This window comes from Megalops cyprinoides, chromosome 3, assembly GCF_013368585.1.
Source record: "Megalops cyprinoides isolate fMegCyp1 chromosome 3, fMegCyp1.pri, whole genome shotgun sequence".
Classification (NCBI taxonomy): domain Eukaryota; kingdom Metazoa; phylum Chordata; class Actinopteri; order Elopiformes; family Megalopidae; genus Megalops; species Megalops cyprinoides.
The window spans coordinates 31,977,463-32,004,161 of record NC_050585.1 but is presented as its reverse complement, the minus strand read 5'-3'; the positions used below and the strand labels follow the sequence as shown (position 1 = coordinate 32,004,161).

The following is a 26,699-nucleotide window of genomic DNA, read 5'->3' as shown; positions in this document are numbered from 1 at the left end:
GAAATCCGTGCTTGGGCGCCTTCAGAAATCGTTAAGGTCTAGTGAACATGCTTCTGTGTCACGTCTTGCAATTAGGATGATGTGATTGACTTTTGGAAGAGAAGGGCTCTCGAGGTTCAGGCATGACTGGAAAGTATTAAAGAGTTTTTTTTTTCCCAGGCATAGGAAAGATTGGCTTTACCACAGGGTTTGCTTTTAGATTTGGTTTGAACATGGAAAGAATGATACCCGTCTCATTACCTGTCCTGTCTGATCTATTCTGTGGAATGCTGAGAGTGGATTATGGGCCCTGACGGAGAACACTCGAGTCCCTGCTCGGGAAGGAGGCCGTCACCGGGAGGAGGTGGCAGCATCTTCAGTCTTAATGAAAGCACCGCTCAGACTCAGGTGCGGCGTGAGGTGGAGGTAATTGAGTTCTCCCCGGAAATCCCTGATGGGCGACGACCGCTAATCCCTCTGAAATGAGGTTTACCGCTGCCACGCATGGCCTTTGCGGGCGTTGATTGGCCAGGGAGGTCTCTGCGCACGGCGAGGCACGCTCCCGTAATTGCTGACCCGATCGTCCCCACGAATGGCTTCAGCCTCACAGGTGGGGGCGGGACAGAGAATGAAAGCAGTTGATGAGGCAGAGGAAAGGTGGTGATGGGGAGACATGGCTGCTGTTGTGACAGTCCTCGTAGGGGCTGTGCAGCTTCTCTGCCCCCTGTGTTGCTTCACTGCTGAGCTGCATCCTGCCTTAGGTCCTCGCCCCCAGCAGGTGTGGATCAGTAGTAAGGCATTGGAAAGGGGGGGGGGGGGGGGGGGGGGGGCGTCAGGGGGGACTGCTACTACCAACCCTTCTCAGCAGTGACAGCCTCTCCGGTTTGACCACACCCCAGCTCCTTTGGGGAGAGGTTCCTCAGGCAGCGGGTGTGTCTGTGTGCCACTTTCTAACAACAGGCATTAGCAACGCTTCAGCAGGTACAGCTGTTTACTCTCTCTCCGTGCAATGGTGTGAAATATTAATGCTGGGTATCGTGCGCCTAATTATGATGAAACTCATGGGTGTTAATAAAAGGACGATGTCTTTTTGAGAAGGGAACACGAGGGGAATTTGTTACGTGGAGGCTTCTGTTTGTAGCCCTGTCATGAAGAAGGGTCTGGTGGCGGGGCACTTGGGTGGGCAGACCTTTGGTCCTGCTGGCAGCAGCCGATGGCCCCGGGTCACATACTTTCCTGAGACGCCGACCCAGGCTGCGAGCCCAAGCAGCTGGCAGACAGTCGCAGGTGGGGGCGGCTAGCTTTTTGGAGACGCAGTTTGTTCGCGGTGACACTGATCGCTGGCACAGGCTTGGAGAGCAGGTGGCGTGTGCTGCTGCCCGTGCTCTCTCTCTCCTCTCTCCCTCTCCACGTACTCCCTCATTGTGGCTGTCAGTGTCGCCGTAGCAAACCAGCCCCTTCCCTGGGACCCAGGTGTATTCTGCTGGAGACAAGAGGGTGACGCCCCACATGCAGCCAGCACGGAGTATGGAGAGGGAGAGAGGTGCACCAGAAAATCAAGGGAAGGGAAAGACCAGAGTTGCTTCTGAGAGTGTCATTATTCCATCATTCATGTGTTTTTCCATTATTAAGCTTTGCAAATGCCTTTCTAAAAAGTGTGAAAGTTTTGTTAAAGCATAGAAATATATAATTTTTATATGTAATTTATGAGATATTTATCATCACCAGAGGTCATACTTTCCAGACATCTGTTCACAAAGCACCAGCACTCCAGCCGATCTTTTTTTTCCTTCCTCTTGGCCATGGACGTGGTTTGGAGATGAGTGGCTGTCACGTGTTTGGCTGATTAGATAACTGTGTGACAGAGCTCTGAGGTGTCTTGGCGCTGTACGCTATCTTGCGTACAGTGCTGGGCTGAGAGAGGTCTCTCCCGGGAGTCGGAGAATAGAGAGCTGGCTGGAGGGACTCACCTCGTCTCTGTTTTTGTCCTGTTATCAGCAGCACTCACGACTGCCTCTGTTTTAATCAGATTGATAGATGGCGTGTTCCTGGTTATCAGTGTGCAAATGGCGTGTGTGCTCCTGCAAATGCTGGCCAGTGTCCCTGTCTGTAGTATTCTGTGTAATGTTTCCTGTTTGTTATCTCCCATATTCCTTGTATGTAGTTTACTACGTGTTGTTCCCTATATATTCTTCCTTATGTATAATTTCTAATTATGTTACTTCTTATATATTTTTCCATATGTGATATCCCCTATATTCTTGAAGTTCCAAATGAAGATTCAGGAGAATTTTCAGGAAATCCTTATGCAATCAACCAAACCCAGATGAACCGGACTGTTTTTACAGTCAGACTCCCGTCCAGGACTATGAAAATCCCATTCACCACTGCCTTTCCATGTCAGCTGTTCATGGCATCCCTCCTCCTCCACCCCATCTCCCCCTTTCTTTTCCCTGTTAATGATGTCCACATTCGGGGTCAGAAACCTTGGCCCACGGCCAGGTGCAATCCCTTCGTCGGACTCCAAGCCAAATAAAAGCTATGCTGTAACCACGTCGAATGCAACCTTCAAGCTTTGATTGTATGGAAATTTGTATATAATGAACTAAGTGTTATTTCTTGTGTATTTTTTCCATATGGATTGTTGGCCACGTGCTGGACATTAATGTGCTCTCTCTGTCGCTCCCACAGCAATGTTTAACCTCATTCCCGTGGGGCTCCGGGTGGTGGCTATCCAGGGTGTGCAGACCAAACTGTACCTGGCCATGAACAACGAGGGCTACCTGTACACATCGGTGAGTGATCATTTTGAGGGCGGGGAGGGTGTGAGGGTCTGAAATCCGAAATCATAGCCTTTCCAGTCCGTTTTATTTTGAGCTCCGGGAGACGGTTGTCCCATTTTGATGAGATACTAAGGTATCTCAAGTAATTTGGTGCTTATTTGTGTGGCAGACGTTAGAGAGGCAAGTCTGCTGTTCAGTTCACGCTGTGATGTGACAAGGAGGAGGGGAGTCTCCCTGCTGGCCAGCTGTGTTTAATGGTGGAAGTGGTACAGTGAAAGTCACCTCACGGCAAGCCAGACAGACACCTGAGGCCCTGCCAGCCACACTCTATCAAACTCAAGGACCATCACCATGTGTCTGCTTTTAAGGGCTGACATAATCTCCAAACATATGGGCCAGCCTCACTTTGGAATGAAATTGCCTGGCAGGAGGGCGGGTGCACGAGTGTTGGGAAAACCGGACCCTTTCTCTGCATTATTATCCAAAATGAGCCCCGCGAAAGCTTGGGATATAATGAAATTGAACAAAGCAAATTGTTCTCAGGCAGGATAATTGACGATCGAGCCGTCCTTTCATTCAGATTACATGTTCCTGCATATTTAGAGCATATATTGTGATCCACAGTCTGTGCATGGTTTCTAGCCAGTTCAGAATGAGGAGCAGCAGCTGGGTGTGGCTGTGTTATGAAACAGGGGTTTGGCCCGTCCTGCACTCTGTCAGACCTGCAGTTGTAGCGGTGACTTATGAGCAGCACAGCTCCTGCTAGCCGGCCTCGCTGTACTCTCAGCCAGGATGCTGTTTTAAATCAGGACTCCAGGTTTTAGAATTATTTATCGTCTGCATTAAAATTTCATTCAGCTCAGGCAGTTCAAGCAGAGGGTCTGGACAATGCTGTGCTCCACTCCTCCCTGGTCTCCTGTACATGAGGACAGTCAGTCACAGTGCCCAGTCACACCCTCTCTCTGGGGATAGACAGTCAGAGTGTTCTGGTCCAGACCTGTCTCGGAGGACAGTCATTCGTGGTGGTTTGGTCCCATCCTGTTTCTGAGAATAGTCAGTCATAGTAGTTTGGTCCTACCCTCTCTCTGAGGAAGGTCAGGCACAGCCGGTTTGGCCATCGCTCTGAGCTTCTGACCTTGGGGCCGCCTCTGTGAACTGGGTTGTCTGTGTTCTGGCGGAAGTGTGTGTTACCATGGTAACAGTGTGCAAAGAAGCGAATGTGTGGGTTGCATTTATCAGTCCTGCACTCAAAACAAGTGAATGTTGGAACCCTTTCATGTTGTTTTTCATTTCCCATTTTCCAGTGATTGCACAATTGAGGCCATTTTGCTGCAACACCAAATCACTGTTGCTTTTCTTTTACTCACGTTGTGCTCACATTGCTACTTGACTACCATCCACTATTGACAGAAATCTCTCCTATTGTGATTCTGAAAATGGTATGACATCATGCTATCACATAGCAATTGTTTTATTTTCATACCATGGGAGAACAGGTGTATGCAATTCTGACATAATTTAGCAATATTAAAAATAAAAGATTTTATTAACTGAATTCTGTGAAAAGATTAAGCTCTGGCAGTCTGTATCTCCTCTTTGATTAAAAGTGTTATGAAGTCATGCATAATTCAGTGCTGGGCCAATGAATGTGCTTATTCCATGCAAACAGCAGAATTTCATAATGTTCTTGGCATTACTGGAGTAAATAATCCACAGCTCCTCAGACGAGTGCTTCTCACTCTAATAGATGTTTTTCTTATTAACAATAAGCAGCTCTTATAAGCAAAAGTTAGGAGGAGCAGTCAGACCTGAGAGAGTAGGCCTTCACTCAGTGAAGTCCCAATGAAAAGAGAGCTATCACATTACCAGAGGTGGAGACGGAACAAATCATGTCTTCTAACCAACACTAACCACTGCAACATTGTAACAAACATTCATAGCTGACTGCCAATTTTATTTTTGTTAGCTGGGTGTATTTAGGACAGAAATCAGCTTGCGTTTCTGCAGGAAAAATACTTAACTGTATGTTTTTTTTCCTCTTTAACACTAGCCCCAGGATTCAGTTAAGAGTGTCTATAATTTGAAGTCAGATAAGGATGCAGTTACGGAGTAACAGAATGGGGTCTTTGAAGAATGCATATCATTAGATTATAATGAATAAGATTACTGCATAGATGTCCACTGGGAGTTAAAAAGATGTACATTCTAAAAAAAGAAAGCTCTTTCTTTAGCCAAGGAACAAGGTTCACCATAAAATCTCCGATCTATTTAATGATGAAGTATTTAATGGTCTATTCAGAAAAGGTTTACAATTTTATCACCCACACTGAAGATCTCATTTCGTAAAGTTGGCTCCACATGCTCTAGTAGAATGTTATTTATTCCACAGCTTCCCTGCATGGTAGTAAAACCAGGAGTTCACGTTACACTGCTCAGTGTTTCAGAGGGTAGATATTTATATTGTTCCTCAAGGCATTCTGTATTTACTACAAAAATGTCCGCCGTGAATGGTAAACAATATAAAGCACTCCCAAAGGCGTGTTCTGTTGTCCAGCAATGTTGTTAGAGCCATGCGCCGCACGCATCGTGTTGCATAGACTTTATTTTGATACACACACAGCAGGGTAACGTGTGGCAGCAGGCCTATCCTGAGAGTCGTAAGTTTAAATCTCTTTATTTAATTTTAATAATGTGCTTTACCTCAGATGTGTGCACACCTTACGGAATATGTAGATGTGGTCGAAGCGAATCGATCGTAAACACAAAGGTTTAATTATTAATTCCAGTAGGAACCTCTTCACCACATTCTAGAAATGAAATCAATTAAATCAAGTTGAAGGGCATATTTAACTTACTTTCTAAAGAGGATTCGCGTTTTTATTAATGTGTGTCCTACTCAGCTGGAGAGGTTTATATTGTCATGTTTTTCATTTCCATAGTAGACTGATATTTTCATGTATGCTGTGACGAACACGTACATACAACATTAATTTAAATGAATGCTGAATGTGGTAAAACTGTTGCCAAAAAGTAACAAGTGTACAACGTGCCTGCAGCCTGCAGCCTGCAGTTTTGAATAGAGCTAGTCAGAATATCAACCGTTTTGAAATTTTAGCTGTCAATTGTCCGGGCTGCTAAATTTACCAGTGAAGTCGCGGAAATTTTAATAAGCACCATTACGCATCTCTCGTTCAGAAAAATAACAGGAAAAAAGCAAACCGCAAACTATATGACTCTGAAGCAATAATTGCAGCAAGTTCTCTGAAAATAATTGGCAACAGGCCACAGGCAAAGAATAACACGAAATTATACCTAAATTATTATAGTATTGTTTATGGAAGCTTATAATCATCCATTTTTCGCTGGAAATGATGCGCTTCCGCTTAATATCTTTTCAATAACATGTTTTTCACCGAATGCGCCTCTCGAACATGCATGCCCATTCATATCACTGCCATACACCATTTTATGTGTTAGCTTTATAAAAGACGTAATTAGAGTTCAGATTACGTGTCTTGTATCCGTGTTCGCAGCTACTGTATGACAAGGGGTTGCTGCATCAAATGCTGCATTTGATGCATACTCCCAGTGCTTGTTCAAACAAAACATTTCTGAAATACCAGAGTAGGCAGATAGGGTTTGGTGAACATTAGCCAGTGGTGTTGACCCTGTTAATCGTTATCAGTATACTCTATACTGTTGATTAAAAATGCTGTGTAGTATTTAATATTAATGTTACAAAATGGCAAGCATGTGCTCCATTTACTGCTCTGCTCTCCAATTAATGGTGTGTTACATTTTACAGTCTTAATTGTAGTAATCAGCATTCTTAGTATTCATAAATCACTGCCTGCATTAGCAAATTAACTTCAGTTTGTATGAAGTCTGAAAGGGAATTACTTGATAACAGCTTTTGTGTTTTGTGCAGTTCGAACATTCTTTTATGGTTTTAACAAAAGGACAGTCCGCATTGGTTCAGTGGTAGGGTGGTAATAATTGTAAATTTCCAGTCAAAATGGGGGAAAGAAACCCAGTCATAGAATACTGGCTAATGAGAGGGTTTCATATGTCTCTAGAAAGCCCTTCAAATTATATGGAATTTCTCATCTACTGTGTGTAGTTATAGCAGCTACTGTTGTGAGAGCCCTGTCTTCATCTTCCTCTCTCTGTGTATGTGTATTTTAGAAGAACAGAGAGAGAGTGAGGGAACGTCCATACTTTATGTGGGTGAAGAAGAAGGCACCAGTGAAAATGAATTCACCCAGAGATCTCACAGTATGTAGGAGAGCAGGAATCAATTAAAATGTTTGCATTTTCTTCCATCCTCTGTACTTCGCCATTCAGCCCCAGCTTTGAATAGACCTGCAGTCGGAAAAACTGAGATTGAATCTTTTACAGTTTTGTTTTCATAGATGGTGATTAAGTGCAGTAATGAATTTTACAATGAGTGTTTGGGATTAGGGGAAAACAGTGAATGTTGTCAGGGTCCCAGGTGAGCCGAGACGTGTCAGATCCTCTTAACGCACAAAGGGCTGTTATATTGTTCTTCAGTTGAGGAAAGCAGGCCGGGACAGAGTACGTTATCAAAAGACAATGAGAGGAAAGGAGCATTGGAAAAGGGTTGTTGAAATCTATTATTTATTGTCTGTACAGTCATTATTTATAAGACTGTACTGATCTGTGTACTGTTTGTGTACTGAAATACTAAGCAGACAGGAATGCCATAAACTGGTTTGTATCATATAGGGTGACTAGTTTGCTACACAGTTTACTTCAGAGATAAAAGGCCAGAGTATTCCTTTGTTTACCATATTATGTATTTTCCATTTTGGGGAATTATCATTGAACATGACTGTCAACTGACACTCATTTATTTTGTCGTCCCTCCATTACTGTTTATCCTAAAATGAATAAAAGTCAGTCACTGAATTAATGAGTCAATCATAGAATTAATGGAAGTTGTTAATTTCCTCTGTTGACAGGATAATAAGCGACCAGCCTGTCGCTGGCATATGATATGCAAAGCAGAGTAAGCACTCCATTTGGAGGAAGGCGTGAAAGCCCATTCAGCTCTCAAGCATACAGGGAAAAGTGGAGCAATCCAGTCACCCTTGCGTCAAAGCATGAGATTGAAGGACATTGTGTGAAGGAGTGAGGTAGTCCTGTAGGAGTGAAAGACGCAGTGTGCGAAGGGGTGAGCTTGTGAGCGCTGCTCGTGAGTGTGCGTGCCTAGCGGCTGGAAAGCAGCGTCGGTGGCTTCGCTCTGAGTAAAAGCTCTGTGCTGCGTTCACTGCACTCACGAGCACAGCAGAGGCTGCGTTTGAAAGGGAGGTGGGATGGGGAGAGAGAGCTGGTGAGGCACTCGAACAGAGACTCATTGAGATGGAGACATGGCAAGAGTGGGTGCTGAAGCGGCACCTGACTGGGGTCAGGTGGGCTGTTGAGCGGGGCCTCTGACCCGCGAACTGGGTCCTCTGGTCCTTCCGGTTCTTTTTAGTGGGAGACGGATCGAGAGCGGGGAAAAAAAAGAGACACCGACTCGGGTGGGGAGGGGAATGAGAGGCACTTGGGGGGGAAGAGGTTGATGAGCGGTGGTGTCACAGTTCATAGGGCCATAGCCTGTGCATGTGCACAAGCAGAAACACACACAGACACACACGGAGAGGTACACTCAAACACATGCACATGTGAACACACACACATATACACACACTCATGCGCGCGCACACACACACACACACACACACATAAACGTGCAAACCATATGGAGAAAAGGCAGATGAGTTTTGGGAATGATTTGTAATTTCTGTCCGTTCATTATTAATTGGCTCAAAATGTAGTGATGTCCTAAAACAGACAGGACAAATGATTTTCAGGTCACACATAAGCACATGTGAGGCCAGAAAGCTGTACCATGCTCGACCATACACATATACACACACACACACATACACGCATACACACACACACATACACACACACAAATACTCCTCTGCAACCCAAGCAGGGGATACCCTGTGGGGGAGGGGAGGAGGGAGGGAGGGAAGGCGGAGGTGGAAGGGGGGCAGGGGAGGGTTGCAGGATTTCCAGTGTCGCAATACGATGTGATGTGGAGCCAGCCTCCAGGCCACGTGACTGCAGCTGGCAGGCTCCAGTGCTTCTGGTGATGCAGGAAGGGGGGGATGCGGGGGGGGTGGATACGAGAGGGGGACCCACTGCATAAGAAGAGTGAATGAACGGAGAAACACAAACAGCAGGGGAACATCGGGATGCAGACCGAGGACCGGGTGGCTGCTGCAGAGCAGGGCTATACCCTTCCCCTCGCTGTGCAGCTGCTGAATGCAGTGGGCTCCTTCTGTGCACGTCCCCATATCTTCCCAGTGTAAAAAAAAAAGACTCTGGGTACTGTTACTGATGTAGTAATGATGTGCTTTTGTTGTTCTCTCCCATCTTATTCTTTCTGTGGAAAGGCGTCCGCTGCAGCCGAGCCTGAGTATGTCTGCTCACTGGCTATTAGTTTTGTAAGGTCAAACTTATTTACTCAGTGTAATGCTGCTGAAATGGATTGCAGCCGTATAGCATTCGAGCTCAGCTTTGTTCCTCTCAGCAATCCCGTCAAATGAAAACGAATGTATCTTAATGGGGTAATTAAAAAAGTACATTTCCTAAAAGCGCCTCTCGCTCAGGAAATGGTTCGTGACCATGACAGCTAGAGGGAGTCATGTGACCAAGACCATCACTGTGCAGGCAGTGTTATTTATTTATTTTATGTAATGTCCTCCTTTAATTTGCGTAGCTGTCTCTTCTATACGAGTGAGCACGGGAGTGACATTACAATAGCAGGAGCAGTTAATTGGATGTTGTGTTATTTCGTGGGACTGTTCTCTCTCAGAACCACTCCAAGATTGCATTTAAAGCAGTTCAGTAACCTGGGCTTACATTAGATTTCTATAGTTTGAATATTACTGTTTGGGGAGTATTACTGTCCGCTGTGTCATAGATACAGACACAGGCAGATGCCACCCATATAAAATATAATTTATAGAAGAAGGGAAATGACAGTCCAGCTCTGCTTTTCTCCTCTGTTTGCTTTTTTTTTCAAATAATTAACGTCATTTCCAAAGCTACAAGAGAAACCAGAAACCCTCTGAGCTCATTACTGAAGTAAAGCTGGACTCCTGCAGAACAGTTCATAATTTTCTCACAGAGTTGTTAAGTACAACGCAGTGATTAGTGCAACTCAGCCACTCTAATCCCGCTGCTCAACCTAGCCACCAGAGAACGGAGGCTTCGGCAGAGCTGTAATAAATTGTTCTGCGCTCGTTCTGTTGACTAACTGCTTTTTTCCAGACGCGCCTGCAAGGTAGCAAGTGGCATCTTGAAGTAATGAGGAAGCAGGAGTGCAGCGCAGAGCATTCGAGAAAAGGCACCGTCATTAGCGGTGAATTTGGGTGACGGAGAATTTGTTGCGGCGAACTGTCCCTGGTGTAATTGCGTGTCGTGTGACTAGGTAACAGAGGGAGAGGGTTCTCCGAGCGACGGGCGATGCGCGTCACTCTCTGCAGCTGTGGAGTTCCCCCCCGCCAGGCTCCTCCTCCTTGTTTCCACCGCATGATTGCGTTGTTGTTTTTGTTGACGTGGTTATCGTAACTCGTAAATTAAATATCTCTTACAAGATAGAATTCAGAGTTTAATCCAATCCTCCCTGAAAGCAGATTAATGTTTGATTTGCTGCTAATTAATCTGACCTTCAGCTGCGGCGGCACCGATAGCAAGCAGAACAGTTATGTAAGCCTCGCCAAACCGCTTGATAATCCTTTTAAACTGTGAAGAGATTCCAATTGTCTGTGAAGATGTGTATTTATTAGAGGAGGAATATTGCCTCTGTGCAGATGTTCTGGCTCACTGCTTCACAGCAACAAGAGAAGCCATTTCGCCTCAGTCACGACACAGCTGCCCCTGGGCTTTGTCTTAGCCCTGAGATGCATTTCTGATCGCGGCGAGCCCCGCTATGTGAATAGGTGTCCGTGCTCTGCATTTCAAGCAGGCAATTTGATGACGGAGCTGCTAGGGGTTCCGGTCAGAAGTTTCAAAGCTGCACATTTTCTGTTCAATACAGAAACATTTTCTGTGCAACACAGAAGCAGCATAAATTTAATGTTAGTATACAGAGTTAACGCAACCCTGCCCGGGAGCGGAGTCTTTCCTTCCAACATCCCATCGATCACGGGAATCATTCATCAGAGTCCGCGGAAGGCGCTACAGGCATTCAGATACATAAGATTTGCTATCGTCCTTTTCTCGAAACTCCGCGAGCTACATTTTGAAGAGTGTCTGAGCAGACAGCATGTCTTGACAAAGTGCCATAGACAGCGCGCTGTAAGGCAGTGGGTACGGTGCATCTCTCCTGGACAGTACGTGTCTAGGTGAGTAAGACAGCTGTTGCAGGAGTCTGATTTGAATATGCAGCGATCCTTTGGCTCAGGCCCAGGAAGCAGAGACAGAACTCTGCCACGGTGGCTGTGAAGTCCCTGATCTCTGTGTATCTGTATGTGTGCCTTTTTATATATGTTTGTGTGTATGTGTGTTTTCCCAGAGACTGAATATATTGATCTTTCCCAGGCAAAAGGATGAGTCATGCAGCTTTCAAAAAGCAGGCAGTTTGAAATAATTAGCGCTTCTTGACATATGGAGGAGAGCTTGAAGAAGAATGCACTGCTGCGGTTGTTGGTCTGAAACACCTATTATAAGCCTTTTCACACACCGCTCCTAATAAGTCAATATGCAACACGCCCAAACAGTGGAGGAGGTTTGCTAACTGAACAGTGCCGGGCCGCGCATGAAGATGGAACGAAGGAAGGCATCACACCTCCCTGCGGTGGAGCAGGGGTGTGAGGAGTGAGCCGATCCCGCTTATGTGTGAAAGCGCCAGAGAGAAGCAGTTAATTGGGGCGTCCATGAAAAGGTCTGAGCTGTTCATGTCAGGCCAGAGACAGAAGCGAACAGAAATGTAAATATTCCGCCATGCTTAAATGCGCGTCAGCAGCGGGTCGTGCCAAAATCATCCGGCAGCACGTACAGGGAGTGGAGTCACGTTTCCCATTCAGCAACGCTCTGTTTTTCACGAGCTCCCATTTTCTTGTTCAGGAACGGAGAATTATTTCATCGTGGAGGGGAGGGAGAAGGGGAAGGTGGGTAATCAGTAAAGAGATAGATAGAGGGGAAAAGATAACTGAGATGAGGGAGGGAGAGAGGAGGGAGGGAGAAAAAGAATGGGATGGAGAGGGAGAGGGAATGAGGAAAGGGGATAGAGAAAGAGAATTAAGATGAAGAAAGGGAGGGAAAGAGACAGATAAAAGGGGGAAGGGGGGGGGGGGGGCTGATTTGTCAGTGTTGCAGGCAGTGAGCCAGAGCTCTTGACAGCAGCTCTTGTGCCAGTCTTGTTGCATTGGCATGTGCTCTATAGCAGTCAGTTCATTAGTCAGTGGAAGTCAGGGTAAGGTTTGTCAGGTTTTGTAAATGAGAGAACACAGAGACAATTTCAGCGGCACTCTGGTTCAACTGGTTTTTTATTCCCAGCTTTCTGTCAGTTGTTAAAAAAAGAAACATTGCAAGAAACTGCTCTTTGTAGTCTACAGACCCTGATAGACAAGGAAGTCACAAAGACAGGATGACAGTGAGCAAATTAAGAATCAAATTCTTTGCTACTAATGTGGTTTAGTGTGTTATCTAGAGCTTTTCTATAGGCATTGCTCATGAAAAGTGCTAATATTCAGAAGAAAAGAAAATCAATGTTTAATAGATATGTTGTGCTGGTTTCTTACCTACAGCCTCAAAAACTGTAGATTGTTGGATATAAAGTCTTTTGTTAATAGGCAGGATTTCTAAAGTGAATTTGGAATCAAATGCAGTGGTGGAAATTTCTGTTTGTTCATGTGTCCGCATATATGCATGAGTGTGTTTATCCTTTATTCTTGTATGAAGGGGCTGTATCTTTGTGCTCCTGTCAGACTACAAGCTGCTAATATATAAAGGATGAGTAGATTCATTCAGAATTTGTGGGGTCCTTATCCCTTGGGATCCACAGGCTCTTCCCTCACAGTGTCCTTCTACCTTTTCTCTTTCTCTCTCTCTCTCTGTCTCTCTCTCTCTCTCTCTCTCTCTGTCCTCCCTTCCATACGTTCTTCCCTTTTCTCTTTACCAGGAGCACTTCACGCCAGAGTGCAAGTTCAAGGAGTCGGTGTTTGAGAATTACTACGTGACATACTCCTCCATGATCTACCGCCAGCAGCAGTCGGGCAGGGGCTGGTACCTCGGTCTGAACAAAGAGGGAGAGATCATGAAGGGGAACCATGTGAAGAAGAACAAACCAGCAGCCCACTTCCTCCCCAAGCCACTGAAAGGTGGGGCTCTGTCCTCAGGGTGGGCTGGTGGGCTATCTCCTGTTTTGGGTTTTATAGTGTTTTGCAGATTAAGGACTTAGTTACAGAGGACACAACTACAGAATATGGTTTTTAACAAAACTTCATTGCTTTCAATCTTGTGGTGTGCACACATCACTATGGAGCATCTTCTGTTTTTACAGTCATTAATTAGTCCCTCCTGGGTCATTCAAGGACCAAAAGAAAAATAACCATCTGCAGCAGTGACTGATTGCTCAATCATAAAATAACAAGGCCCCATCAGTCCAAAGAGAAATCAGATACTACAGGTCTCACATGCTTTCTATCACAGTTCCTTCTCAGTATGGTCAAGCTGGTACCCTACAACCTAAATTTGCTTTGAGTTGGGATCTTCTTCTCTTTAAAGCTTGAGTACGTTCATATTCAGCCAATGCCCCTCTGTGCTGCTGTTGAGGCATCCAGGCCTTTACATTTACATTTACATTTACATTTAATCATTTGACAGACATTTTTATCCAAAGTGACTTACAAGGCAGAGTAAAACACAAGCAAAAAACCATAAGGAATCAACAATATTAGCAGTGCTGCATGAGCAGGTTTCAAAGGTTGGCCAGACAAGGTACAAGATAGCTTGTAGAGATAACGAGTGCATGAAACCATTAGATTACATTTTCATTTTTTAATAGGGAAACAGTTTTGAGACATGAGAAATTCCTTTAGGTGGTAGTGTTTCAGGTGCTCAGGTGAGAGCAGAAGAGCTGTGTCTTCAGATGTTTTCTGAAGACAGAGAGGGACTCAGATGAAGTGTTGAAGTTCATTCCATCATCGGGGAACAACAGCGGAGAAAGATCTGGATAGTGATATTGCACCGCTGCGATGGAACCACCAGACGCTATTCGGTAGCAGAGTGTAGCGGTCGGGAGGGAACATAGGCCTTATGACAGATGTCAGGGAGTAAGGTGGCCACTCAGTGCGGGTTGGGGTGGGGTGTGACTGAGAGAGACAGGCACTGAGCTTGTGTTCTCTCAGTGGGAACAAGGGAGTACGTAAGGGGAGGAGGAGGGGGCCGCCGCTTTCAACCTTGAAAAGGCCACGTCTCTTTCATCTACAGTAAAGTAGAGGCTTATCTGTCAACAAAAGAAGGGCTCTGTGCATTAAAATTCAGCACTGGTAAATGAAGGAGGCAGAGAACAGCTACTGCTGAAATGGCAGCAGAAGAAAAGAAAGAGCTGCAATTGCAAAAATATCAATAATAACAACGGCAAAAAAAGTTGTGATTACCACGTTGCGGGGAGGAGGTGGGACTCAGGGATATGTAAATGTATTCTCTCCATCTAAAATCACAGAAGTACCTCAGAGAGCTCACATAGCTACAAGGAGTTGACAGAACAGTAGCTTGTTGATGAGGATGGAGGAAAAAAAAGGCACACACACAAACCAGCAACACACACGGGGACAAGGAAATACCCTACCCTCCATCCCCCTCCTCCCCTCCCACCCCTCACCTCATTGTTTTGTGGAGGAACATTGATATATGTGACTCTCAGAGTTGAGAGCACCATTAATCTATCTACAGTACAATATAGGGTGGGGACAGTGGCTGTCAGTTCACTTGGGATACATTATGAATGGATTACAGTATCAAGGGGGTTGCGAAAAAAGTGCTGAGGTAGAAAGCTTTGATATGAAGAAGCATGGATCCTCTATTTTCACCTCAAGGAAGGGACTGTGCAGCACTAGGATGAATTACTGAAGATGCAGTGTTTTTGCAGTTGCTTGTGGTGCACTTTGTGTGTGTAGAGGGGTAGACGTCCAACACAATTATCATAACAGCATCTCAGTGCTGTTTAAGAACCAGCAGGCCTGTCTAAACCTAAAGGATGGAGGGGGAAAGGGGGGATGCCCACTGGCACCAGCAGCTCATTAGAAGAAGGTGGTGCTGCTTGCAGGACAAATCTCTGAGTTATGTCTGTGTTACATCCCTCTCTGCTTGAGATACGCACTCTGCTTGGGTGTCACATGCAGTGTGAAGGTGGGAATCAGAGGGACACGTAGCGCTTATCCAACCAGTTATGTTAGGTCTGTCTGAATACCCAATACCCAAATGCACCAGCCTCCTCAGTGGTAACCATTTCAGTGAGGTGAGAGCAGAAGGAGAGACAGATCACCTCTGAGACAGACACCGTTATCTCTCCAAGTGAATATTATTTTGCAATACTGAATAACACAACGGATGCCTTGCTCAGGGGGCAGCAGGTTCATTAATATTCTGTACCGGGCTGAACCGTAGACAGAGGAAAGATAGCACAAATCAATGGTTATGTAGCATGACTGTGAAATCACCAATGAGGAAGCCTTGCACAGTTCCACCCAGTGAGGAGAAAACAGACAGCAGTTCTCTTTTGTGCAGAGGTTAATGGCATATCTGAGAGGTGTGCAACACCATTTTCCAGGGTTTCTTTCTGGGAGAAAGCATGAGAAATAATCCAGTGCACCACGCCTTAGTCATTTCCGATTTCCACCTAACCCTGCAGAGGATTTAAACTCCAAAGCCTGCAAAATAGCCGACTCTCACATACCCACATTTTCCGCCAGTGAAGCTCTTGTCTGTTCAGTAAAACACAAGTGTGACATACCAACACTCCTACGGGCCATGCTTTAGGGAGAAAAGCACTGATACCGGAGATATCAAACCCTGGATATTGGAGCAGGAATCCTGAGCAGGGCTTTAAAAAGCTTGGTGTCTGACAGAGGTCAGCACACACACTTTAACCTGTTACAGTGACAGCCTCTCAGAGTGGAGATCGCTGGGGCACCCTGTCACTGGAAGTCTTTAAGACAAAAAATGAAAACAAGTTTCTCTGAAGGGCATTGCTTTGGAGCCTTGGGGTTGAACCCCTGACCTTTAAGCTAGACATCCTGCAGCCCATTGCATGAAGCTGCCACTAATAAGGCGACTATTGATCCTCACAGAGTCTCCTTAGAGTGGCGTATTGATTGGCTTAGGTGTGTGAGGATGCTTTGTGCAAAGGCATTAAACAGGAGTGGAACCGAAGGGAAGGTGCTGCTGAGGTAGTTTAGTAGGAATAGAAGCACACTGCAAGCTGGATAGTTTTAATAGAGGGTTAAGTATCGCCTTCCACAGCCTTAAAACTACCCCTCACACTTCAAAAGTCAGGACTTCCTCCTCTTATGTCACAGGACCAGATAAGCTATAAAACCATAGTTTTTAAAAAGATGTCTGGCTGATTTTTAAGTGGGTTTCTGCTGTTTATATTAAATAATAGGATGTATTAATATTCCGTGAGGTCTTTATTCAGTGTGCCATGCCCTGAGATGGCTGTAGAAGGTGACCCTGGCTGATCTGTGCAGGTGAGTTTTTGGTTTTTGACCGCCCTGTTCACCTGTCTGTCCCACAGTGGCCATGTACAGAGAGCCCTCGCTCCACGACCTGACGGAGTTCTCCCGGTCCGGCAGCGGCACGCCCACAAAGAGTCGGAGCGCGTCGGCCATGTTGAACGGCGGCAAGGTGGTGAGCCAAAACGAGTCGACGTAGCCGGGCCACCGTGGGCTCGGCCCGGGCAGATTCCTACACTTACCTCCGGATGCTCGCGACTTCAAGCAGACGACTCCCCCTCCCCTTCTCGATACCATCAGCGGTTCAGGACAAAGACCAGAGCAACACAGTTAGGCCAACGATGTTCTCTTAAGCCACAGTGATGGCTGTCGATATTAAAGAAAAAAACGAACGCAGGAATAGCAAAGCCACCTACCTTCCATAGCCGTCTCTCTTAAAAGCCAAGCTGTTTTGCTGCTCCACCCCGCCTCGTTCTCCCGCGAATAACCATACCGTAGAATTTACCCACACGTCTTTGCAGACGTCAGGGCTGGCAGTGAAAGGTCAAAGTGCCACTGCTTGGGTAAGCTGTTGAGAAGTGACCTGTTCCATGTGTCATTAACGCTTCTTAAGAACTGATCGAAAACTTCCCATGTCGCAGCCTCCAGTAGCTGAGGCCAGGGGGTGGCTGTCCTGCACTGTCGTGCTTAAGCACAGAGACAGAGCGCTATTGCATCGGGGATAAAGAAAAACAGCCGTCACTCAGCTTATCTGAATAAAGGGGATTTGGGGGGGGGTTTCACACATAAAAGCTGTGCCTCCATTTTGCTTGCTAATTTACGGAATTAGCCGAGAGCTTTTCTTTCTACCCTCTCCTCACTGTCTGCGTATTGCTGTCCCACAGTGCGAAAGGGGCTCCAGCACACCAAAGATGGGAGTGGAACTGCGCCCCTTTATGCAGTTTAACAGCCAATGTAGAGGTGCAGCCGGAAGCGATGTGTTGTGTTCATTACGTTTCAGGTTTAAAAGGAAAGGAAGGAACAAATGAAAAGGTAGCATTGCTCTGTCGGACTTAATGGATCAGTATTACAGGAAGTGTTTTTTTTTATTATTTATTGGCACGATTTCTGCAGTATGAGTTGACTGTTAAATGTTTTCCCCATTGTCTGGATCTTGTCAGGTTGTCTCTGTCTCTGTCCTGTAGTCTATTACCAATAATCGAGTGCTTGTGTCAAGCCCCACACCCTCTCTTTGTTGAAAATGCATTGCCTGACTCTGTTCGCCATGACGATATGGCGAGGCTCCCAACCAGACCACTGTTTTGTGTATGAATAGTGGTGACCATTTTCTATGAAAAAAAGTTGATACTGTGGAATTTTAGGTGGCTTAACTTTTTTATAGGTTGTGTTTTATTTGTAAAGTGAGCAAAATTGCAAAGTGGGGGAAAATCCTTCCCTTTGTTGTACAGGGCATGTACAAATAAAGTTCTTGTGTAGAGCAAGGACCCCTTCTTGTGGGCGAAGTACTCTTTCCCTTGAGCAGCATATCTTCTTCTTCTTCATACATGCTACAGGGAGGCCCCTGTTTATGGTTTAGTTCCATTTAATTTTAGGTGAACATATCTGTTGCATGGGAGACAGCTGGGACTTCTGGAATAGAGCTGCATGATGTAGGCTATGTGTATTAACCCATGTTGGATCATGTGTTCCAATGCATACCAGGATAAACCTGTATGGTGTACAAGCGGGCTTTCAGCCTGGTACCTTCCAGTTGTTTATTCTTTGTTGTATACACAAAAATTGCACTGAATAAAATGTTTATATAAAGATATACTTTTAAAACGTGTCCTGACATTTCCTTTTTCAGGTCTGTTCTTCCTTCAATCCTTTCTTGTCGTACAGATTTTTCGGTTATTTTATGTTGCATTCGATAGAACTTATTTCTTTTCTCCATTTAAATTGAAATAATCACCTCCATTGAATTGTGAATTTATTAAGCCAGGAACTGTCCTGCTTATACTCCTCTCAGACTGTGTACAACATGACGCTTGGCATTTTCCAAAATTCCATGTATTGGCACACGGGTTGATGACTGCACCCGTGTGTTTCAGCTGCACTGCGGCAACACTTAATGAACAGGACTATCTGGGTGATGCTCTGCATTCAAAGTGTTGAAGTGATTGTCAAGTACAGCAGTACTTGCAGCAGTGCTTTGTGAATCTGAGGACAGTGCCAATAGGTATTCTTTAATGCTGCCACAGAGCAGTTGGAACTGAGATTGTAACTGTCAGATCATGTACCAGCACACCAAATGCCGTACGTCACCCTGTATCACAAGTGAGACTGGGTTGAACTGACTGCCACAATTGTTAAAGGGCCCATCTGAGAAATTCAATGCTACATCTATGGCTCAGGTCTAACTCATTCCAACTCAATCTAACTCAATGCACTTAACTCTTAACTAAACTAAATTTTTAGTCTAAATTTAAGAAAGAATTTTTACAGAACATCTTCACTTCTGAAGGTCAAAAATAAGTAAATTTGTTATTGAAACTGAAGAGCAAATACATTGCTGTGAGGTGGTCTTTATCAACAGACTGTACACTGCCATATTGACAGTTGATTACATGTTTTACTTAACAGTTTCATACAAGCCATATTTAAAATACCCAGTTCTGACTGTGGGAAGTAGAGGTAGATATTGGAATTTTACACATAAATAACAGTACCAACACTAACACAATACACAATTATGAGTTTCAGATTTATTTACACTTACGTCACCAAAACAATGAAAACATGGGGAAACTGGAGTAAAACATAAGTGCCATTTAAGGTGAGTTACTGTATCAGTTAATTACCATGCTAATCAGTGTAATATCTTCATGTCAATTAAAAACATTACATTGTTTTGGGCTTTCAATATCTAGCTAACTAACTAGGCAACAATCTATACAATAGCAAGTTGGACAGAACAATAGTTACCTGGTTTTATTTATCAACCCAGTAAAAGGCATATCAACTTTCCATTAAATTTTCTATAAATATTTTCCACCTGGAAGAAGCAGATCAAAGTTGCCCCACTGGCTCTTGTAATCCTCTCTTTTCTTCTTACAGATGCCCTTGAGAACAGACAGGTCTCTCTAATACCATTTGAATCTGCCGTTATTAGTGTCTATTGACCTGTAACAAGATGTTTTTTTGGAAGGATAAGCACAAAATGATAAAACACTCGAACTTACTAGATAATGCAGTTTGCTGTGGTTGATTGCCAACAGGTAATATAAGTGGTGAGTGAAAGTGCTTTGATTGAGATATTTGAGTATTCAAGCCTCAAATCACAGTTCATACCTTCACAATTCACCAGTTCATAAGCAGTGAGCAGTAACATGTGACTTTTGATTTCTAGTTCTGAAACTGGAAAAAATGCATAGCAGGCCTTTAAATACCAGACACAAAATTGCATATTAAAATTAAATACCAACCACTCAATGTAAAAATGTTTACAACTTGGCTGCTATTATGACAAATTAAGGACTAGTCCCCTCAACATATTATACAAAGTGGGCAATTATTCAGTCAACTGAAACTATTGTTACTTGCAATTAGTAGACAGCAAATCCCTAATGGCAAATTCTCACCAAGCCAGCTGTTTCACATGAGAAAGGACATGAATTATTATATGTACAATATTTCTACTTTTACCAAAATACTGAATGATTGTTTTGTGTTTTGCTGTGCCTGCTTTGTGTTAGGGGAAGTACCACCTGTTCCATACATACATAATGTTGCGTTATACATTGTAGCCTGATAAATAATAAATGTGAAGGTCCAAGACATCACAACTTGGAGTTTAGATTGTGTCATTAGCTGACAATTAAGAGGAGTTCACAGCAGTGGAACATAAATGGCTCTGTTCCACCTGGTTAGGGTGTGCTACATTGGTCAGGGTCCCCCTGTTGCAGCACTCAGTAGCACCCTCCAGTGATTGGCCCGGCTAGGCACCTGTGAGCTGCTCAGATGATGCCAGTTGGGACAACACCCATCATCCATTCACTGTTCGCACTGCAGTGTTACACTGTGGTACTTATATTGAGAAAACTCTCCATTCACTGCATGCAAATGTATCACAGGATTGTAAGTGTCAGCATTTTTTTTTTTTTTTTTTGAGTGTGGAGGAAGTTGCGGTGAGGTGAGCTAAATGAGTTCATTTGCCAGTTCCAATTTTGGGAAGGTGGAGAAAGCACTAAAAAAATTAACTGAACAAAAACAAAAGAAAAATTGTGCATTATTACAACTAGCAGTGTATCAGTCTGACAGCCAGTATTCTCCATACTCCATCTTACTACTTTAATGACCCAATAGTGCAGATGCATGGTAGCCATAACACTGGGATGATGTGCACTAGAGGCTGAAGTTGGTTTTTAAGGTATGTTACTGCTCTGAGTGGAAAGAGCAAAATGGAACCTCCTTCTCATAAAACAAAAACAGACATTTCACGACCTCACTATATTCGTCATGATAACATGGACCCACATTCCTTTGTATGGAAAATGAGGGGATGCAAGTGGAGTAAATTACAAACTGCATTTTACATTATAGCACATTGCCCTGCATCACAATAAAAACGACAGGGATTCTTGTTCCCATATACTATTCAGTTTGAAGCCAAGAGACAATTCATTTACTTCAAAGCAAGCATGCATATATCGTGTGCAGACCTGAACGTGCTGTCATTCTCATTGCCATGCATTTGATAGTACTCTATGGAAAGTGGCCACAGAAATGCCAGACACTGTTGTAGGATTTCCACTACAACCAGAGGGGAATGAGGACTTTGGGGGAAAAGTTCAAAGTCTTCTTTATTTTCCCGAAGCTCAATCACTGTCTGTCATTCAGCTGAAATAGTGAATAATTGCTGTGTGTCGAGTCTCTATTTGCCAGAGCCATTTATGTAGGCTTTGAATGTACTGCCATATCTTCAATGCATTACCTCCAGTGTTTCAGAGTGTGCCTACTTAATATGTGGCTGATAATCAGTGTACTGTAGGTTTTCATAAATTAGACAGAATATTAAATGAACCTCATTTGCAAAATCGCCGCCTCGATTTAGTGTGTACATCCCAAGAATGTAAATACATTGTACAATTTGCATATGCATCAAAGGCCTATGCTGTTGATGCACTCATAAAATGGTTCTTAATTACAAATCTGGCAAATTACAACTGATGAGTAATTTCCACTTTTTATGCCTTTTGTGACACTTTATTGTCACTTGTACATAATCCTGAAGTGAATTTGCCTCTATGTCTTGATCTACACAGTGATCTCATAACCTTGAAATCAATGCATTGTACTGTACTGACTACACTGTTCAGAATACATTGTACTAAGTACATTGCACTGTACTGATATCAATAGATCCTCCCTGAGAACACAAGATTTGGGAATGTATTTCAGGGTTATTTTAACTGCTGATTATGAAAGGCAAGCCCAGCCTTGGAAACAAACTGTTCTCTCCTTTTTAACACCTTCAAAACCAGAAGCCGCATTGACACTTATTGTATTTTATTCAAGCTGATGTTAATAGTTTCTCTGACAACATTAAAAGGGTGCTAAACCAGTAAGGCAAATAATTGCTTATGAATCTTTATCGTTGTATTCTTTGTAGTATTAATGTGTTATTCTGAATCACCACAACCAAGTGTACCCATTTTATTATGAATCAACACAGAGTTGGCCTGGTTATACAGTTCTATTGTAACACCGCAGATTGATGATTGGTGCTGTCTGATGTATTGTAATTTTTGACGCATTAAGTGTGACTGAAGAAATGTGGGGTGCTCAGTGAAATAAATCTTCCTGCATTGCACGTTTCACCTCATTTGTCCCAAGGGTTTCTGTTCCATTAGCTAGTTGAAGTCCATCCTAAGCAAACCCCCTTAATTTGGCCGCTAAATTGGTGGCAGCAGTGGCTAGAGGAGCTTATTTGCATTTGGATAATTATCAACTCTGAAATTACCGGATTTCACGGTGAGCGTGCTTGCTAGCCTTTTGCTAACTTCAGCAACATCGTGTTAGCAGGCTAGCACATGTGACACAGCTTTGATTTGTTTCCTGATAAATGTACATTTGTGAGTATTTCAGAGTTTAATTGTCGAACAGTGACGTTTCCTACAACATTTCTATGGCAATGTCAAGTAAGGAGAAGTACAGTCTCTTTCATGACAATGTCAAGGAGGGCTTGAGAGAGTTTGGTGCTGCTTTCAACCCCGGGAGAGTGAGTAGCAATTGCAGAAGCAACATGAGGATAGAGGTCCCCTTGCCATTCAGTGGTGATGGGTCCAAGTCTTTCTCTACCTGGATAAGGCAGTTTGCATGCCCACAGAAGAGGTGCCAGTGGCAATTATTAAGCAGCTTTTGCCAACATCTACCCCCCTCGAATGGAAAGAGCAGAGTTTCTACTTTGGGACACTTTACCAATGGACATGTCATGTGAGTACAATGCTGTAAAAGAGAGACTCATGTTTTTCAGAAACACATTTCATTCTGTATTTTCAAACAAGCTTCAGTGCCAGACCTCACCAGACTAAAAGTTACGAATGCCTCCACCCTCTGCTGACTTGGCACTGCTTTATACCCTGTCCAGTGATGGCTCTAACATCAGGCAGCTTCAGCAAAGGGACTGTGACATTTGTACTGTCCAGTCATGGTTAGGGGGGTGTCACAGAAACTTGCTAGATGGAGACTGAAAGGAGCCTCTCAGACATTAAGACTATTGTGGTCTGAATATTACCACTTTAGCCTCATTGATAGACTGCTTTGCAGAGTGGTGTAAAAGCAAACAGTCAGCCCCCCACAGATTATTGTCCCTGAATTGTTAAAACGCCTTCACAGTGGCCCCGTGTCCACGCACCTTTCTTATGACAAGGTTCTGGATCGGGCACGCTGCATGTGCTACTGGCCAATGTACAAGGAAATGTGAGCACTGCTATCCATGCCAAAGAATGTCACCTGTCCGCTAATAACATGTTCCCATGGGAGGGGCTCGCTGTCTGTGCACCCCTTCCAGCATGTAGCAGCCGATATTTTACATTATTATATTACATTACTGTAATTGCTATAATTATTATAGCAAATGACTCACATAGGTTACAATTTTCCCATTTATACAGCTGGATATTTACTGAGGCAATTATGAGTTAAGCTCCTTGTGCACTAGCAGGAAGTGAACCAGCAAACTCAGTTACAAGCCCTGCTCCTTACCACTGTACTCCAATGCCCTCCCACAACAACAGGTATATTCTGGTAGTAGAAGACTGTTTTTCAAAGTATGTTCATCTGTATGCCCTTCAAGATCAGAAAGCCACTGCAGTGGCTACCTGTCTGAGTATGTACTGGACCATGGAGTAATCGAGACATTGCATACTGATATGGGCCAAAAATCTGATAAAGCTCATGTGTGAACTATTAGGTATGAAGAAGAGTAAAATTACCATCTGTAATCTGAAATTGTATGGGATGGTTGAAAGATTTAAGAGGATATTAATGGACCAACTGGCCAAGACATTGGTTCCTTGTCAGGGAGAGTGAGACTGTTATCTACAATAGGTAGCCTTTTGCGTATGATACCAGTGACCATGCCAGTAGGGGCTTTGCCCCATATTTTCTCATGCACAGTCATGAAGCCAGAATCCCAACTGATATTCTTTTGGGCCCTCTGACACAGGGAAACCCACCCCGGGGCCCTTCTGGGGACTTTGCAGCCTTTCTCCTCTTAGGTCTGGAGACAGCTTTCAAACACACACAAGAGAATAACGCCACTGCACATCTGGGACAAAAGATTTAATATGACAGCAGGGTTTGGCACAAACCCTACAAGGTAGGTTACCTTGTTCGGCTGAATGACTCAACAGAGATAAGGCTTAAATTGGCCCCACGTTGTAAGGGCCCTTTTCGGGGTACAACGGTGGATGGACCGGTCAGGAGAGGTGGGTGATAACCAGCTGAGCGTCCTTACCTGGCATCACTGTGTCAGTCCAGAACTAAAAGGAATGTATTCCTCTATATGAAAAGGGGCATTATCTCTAGGATTGTGAGGGGTGAATCATATCCGATGAAATAAGATCATAGCACTGGGGCTGAGGAGAGGACCGTGTACCTGTACCGACAGAGATAAATCACCAGAGAGCAGGCCTCTCCATTTTAATTTCCTGCTCGGCCAAGGCTCAGGCCAGCTCACACTACAGCACGCGCAACCATTTTATGGAATGGATCGATATCACTGTTGGTGTCTCCAAGCAGAAGATACGTTTCCTGTTTTGACAGACAGAAGAGAACGTCAGCCCAGATAGATAAACTCCTGAGGCCCTCTGTGAATTCAGCATTCTCCTCTCTTTGATGGCACAATATGCGCAATTCATTCAGTAGAACCCTAAGGGGTATGTAAGACTTCCCATGGAATTCCAAAGTCCTTAAAGTTTCTATGCCTCTTCAAATAGTGAAATGTTAAGTAGTTTAAACACATTTCCTTCCACACCACTTTTGCACAATATCAGAGTAACTACGTAACTAAGGATCTTTGCTGGAGTCAAAGCAGAACCATCCCAGTGGCTCCAGGATAAAGATTCCCCTCCCCTAGCAGTGTGAAAAATGTCTGAGCATACTGTAGCTGTGTGGATGCAGCTGCACATAACAATATGGAAAATCAACGTGTGCACAAAATGTTAAGTCCGATGCTTCCTACTACCATCCAAGCACTTACCTTACTGTCTAATGCAGTATTTGACTTGGTGTATGATGGTACATCCAACCATATACTTTCCCTGGTATTCACTTCTGCAAATACATATTGACCATCACCTGTATGCTTAAACATTTGCACTTAAATTGTTTCTACACTTTAAATGATACTCATAAGGGTATACCCCACTGGTTCTCTCCTGGACAGCAGGCACTCTTTAAGAGAAAGACAGAGCATCAGGAGACGGAGGTTTCAGAAAGGTGGCCGGGCTGTGAGCGAGTGTGCCTGTGCAGTGAACCCCCGGGTAGCAAGAGCACTTAGGTAACCCATTTAATCTGACAGCCTAAGTTTGGTTTCTGCAGAGACAGAGTACTGGGACAGAGCTGAGATGAAGGATACTGGCAGTGCTCTGACATACTGCCGCTGTGTCATGCGCTACCCCTGTTACCTGTCAATGCACACATGCATTCCAAACCGATGGACATTTCTTCAGTCATTTTAACAGTTGCTTGAAAAGAACAAAAAAAAATCCAGCATTTTAGAAATGGTTCATACCCAGTGTCACTTAATCTGGGTTGACTTTAAACAGAGGGGATTACTTGCAAATGGTTAGGATACCGAATAATTAATTCCATGAAATCTCTCAGAGAAATGTAGAAATTGGCTTATCCTCATAATTCAGAAATACTTTGCCTGTGCCAAGGCAGCGATGCCAGTCTGCTAGGTTCCTTCTCAAGGCTTTGTCTCCTTGCATTTAGCAGGCAATTAAATGCAATTTATTGACACGGACTTGCAACAGAAAAGAAAGGATTTCTGCTATTGTCCGGGTAAGAAACAATGTAACTCATTATAGAGTTCTGTTAGGGCAAAGGTGTAGCCACCTTAACCAGACATGCAATGCATGCAAACAATTTATTCATTTAAATGTATTCATTTAAACTTAAGGACTGTGGGGCTGTGAACCACTCCGCCCTGTACTCCATACCTAATGTGACGGACTGAGGTCTGCAGCAATGAATCCATCCTGTGGCACCGCAGTTGACACGAGCAGTTTAATCTCTCGTGTTACTGTGCACGCTCTATATTGCAAGCCTGCTCACCAGTCCGAGCAGCCCACTCATTAGGCAGCAGTTACTCTCCCAGTCTTTGCTAGGAAACTGCTCTTGCGTCGTGCTCTCAAGATCAGAAACAAGCAACATTCTCACATCCGCCAACGAGCAGCCAAGGTTACCAGCAGGCTAATGAGGCTAAATCTTCAGGGTTCTGTAAAGAGCAGATGTCCTTCTTGAAGGCACAGTGATGCGCATATACATCCTGTTCCGTATGCTTCTGCACACACCACACACCCACATGCACAGCTGTTATAAAATACAACCTATTGCAAATTTCTGTCTATATGTAAAATGAGAAAAGCAACTGTCTTGCATAACATAACAGAGATGCAACAGAGATCTT

The 26,699-nt window shown here is 44.2% G+C and overlaps 1 protein-coding gene across 3 annotated transcripts in view; it reads left to right on the top strand.

The window, feature by feature from the left end:
* Positions 1–18,266, top strand: part of LOC118775240 (fibroblast growth factor 13) — a 101,899-nt gene extending 83,633 nt beyond the window's left edge. For all 3 annotated transcript variants that reach the window (XM_036525057.1, XM_036525056.1, XM_036525058.1), the window contains 3 exons: positions 2,671–2,774; positions 12,967–13,165; positions 16,585–18,266. In XM_036525057.1, coding sequence (XP_036380950.1) covers positions 2,671–2,774; positions 12,967–13,165; positions 16,585–16,721 — 440 coding nt within the window. In that variant the 3' untranslated portion in view covers positions 16,722–18,266. The remainder of the gene's footprint in view (positions 1–2,670; positions 2,775–12,966; positions 13,166–16,584) is intronic.
* Positions 18,267–26,699: the final 8,433 nt, after the last annotated feature.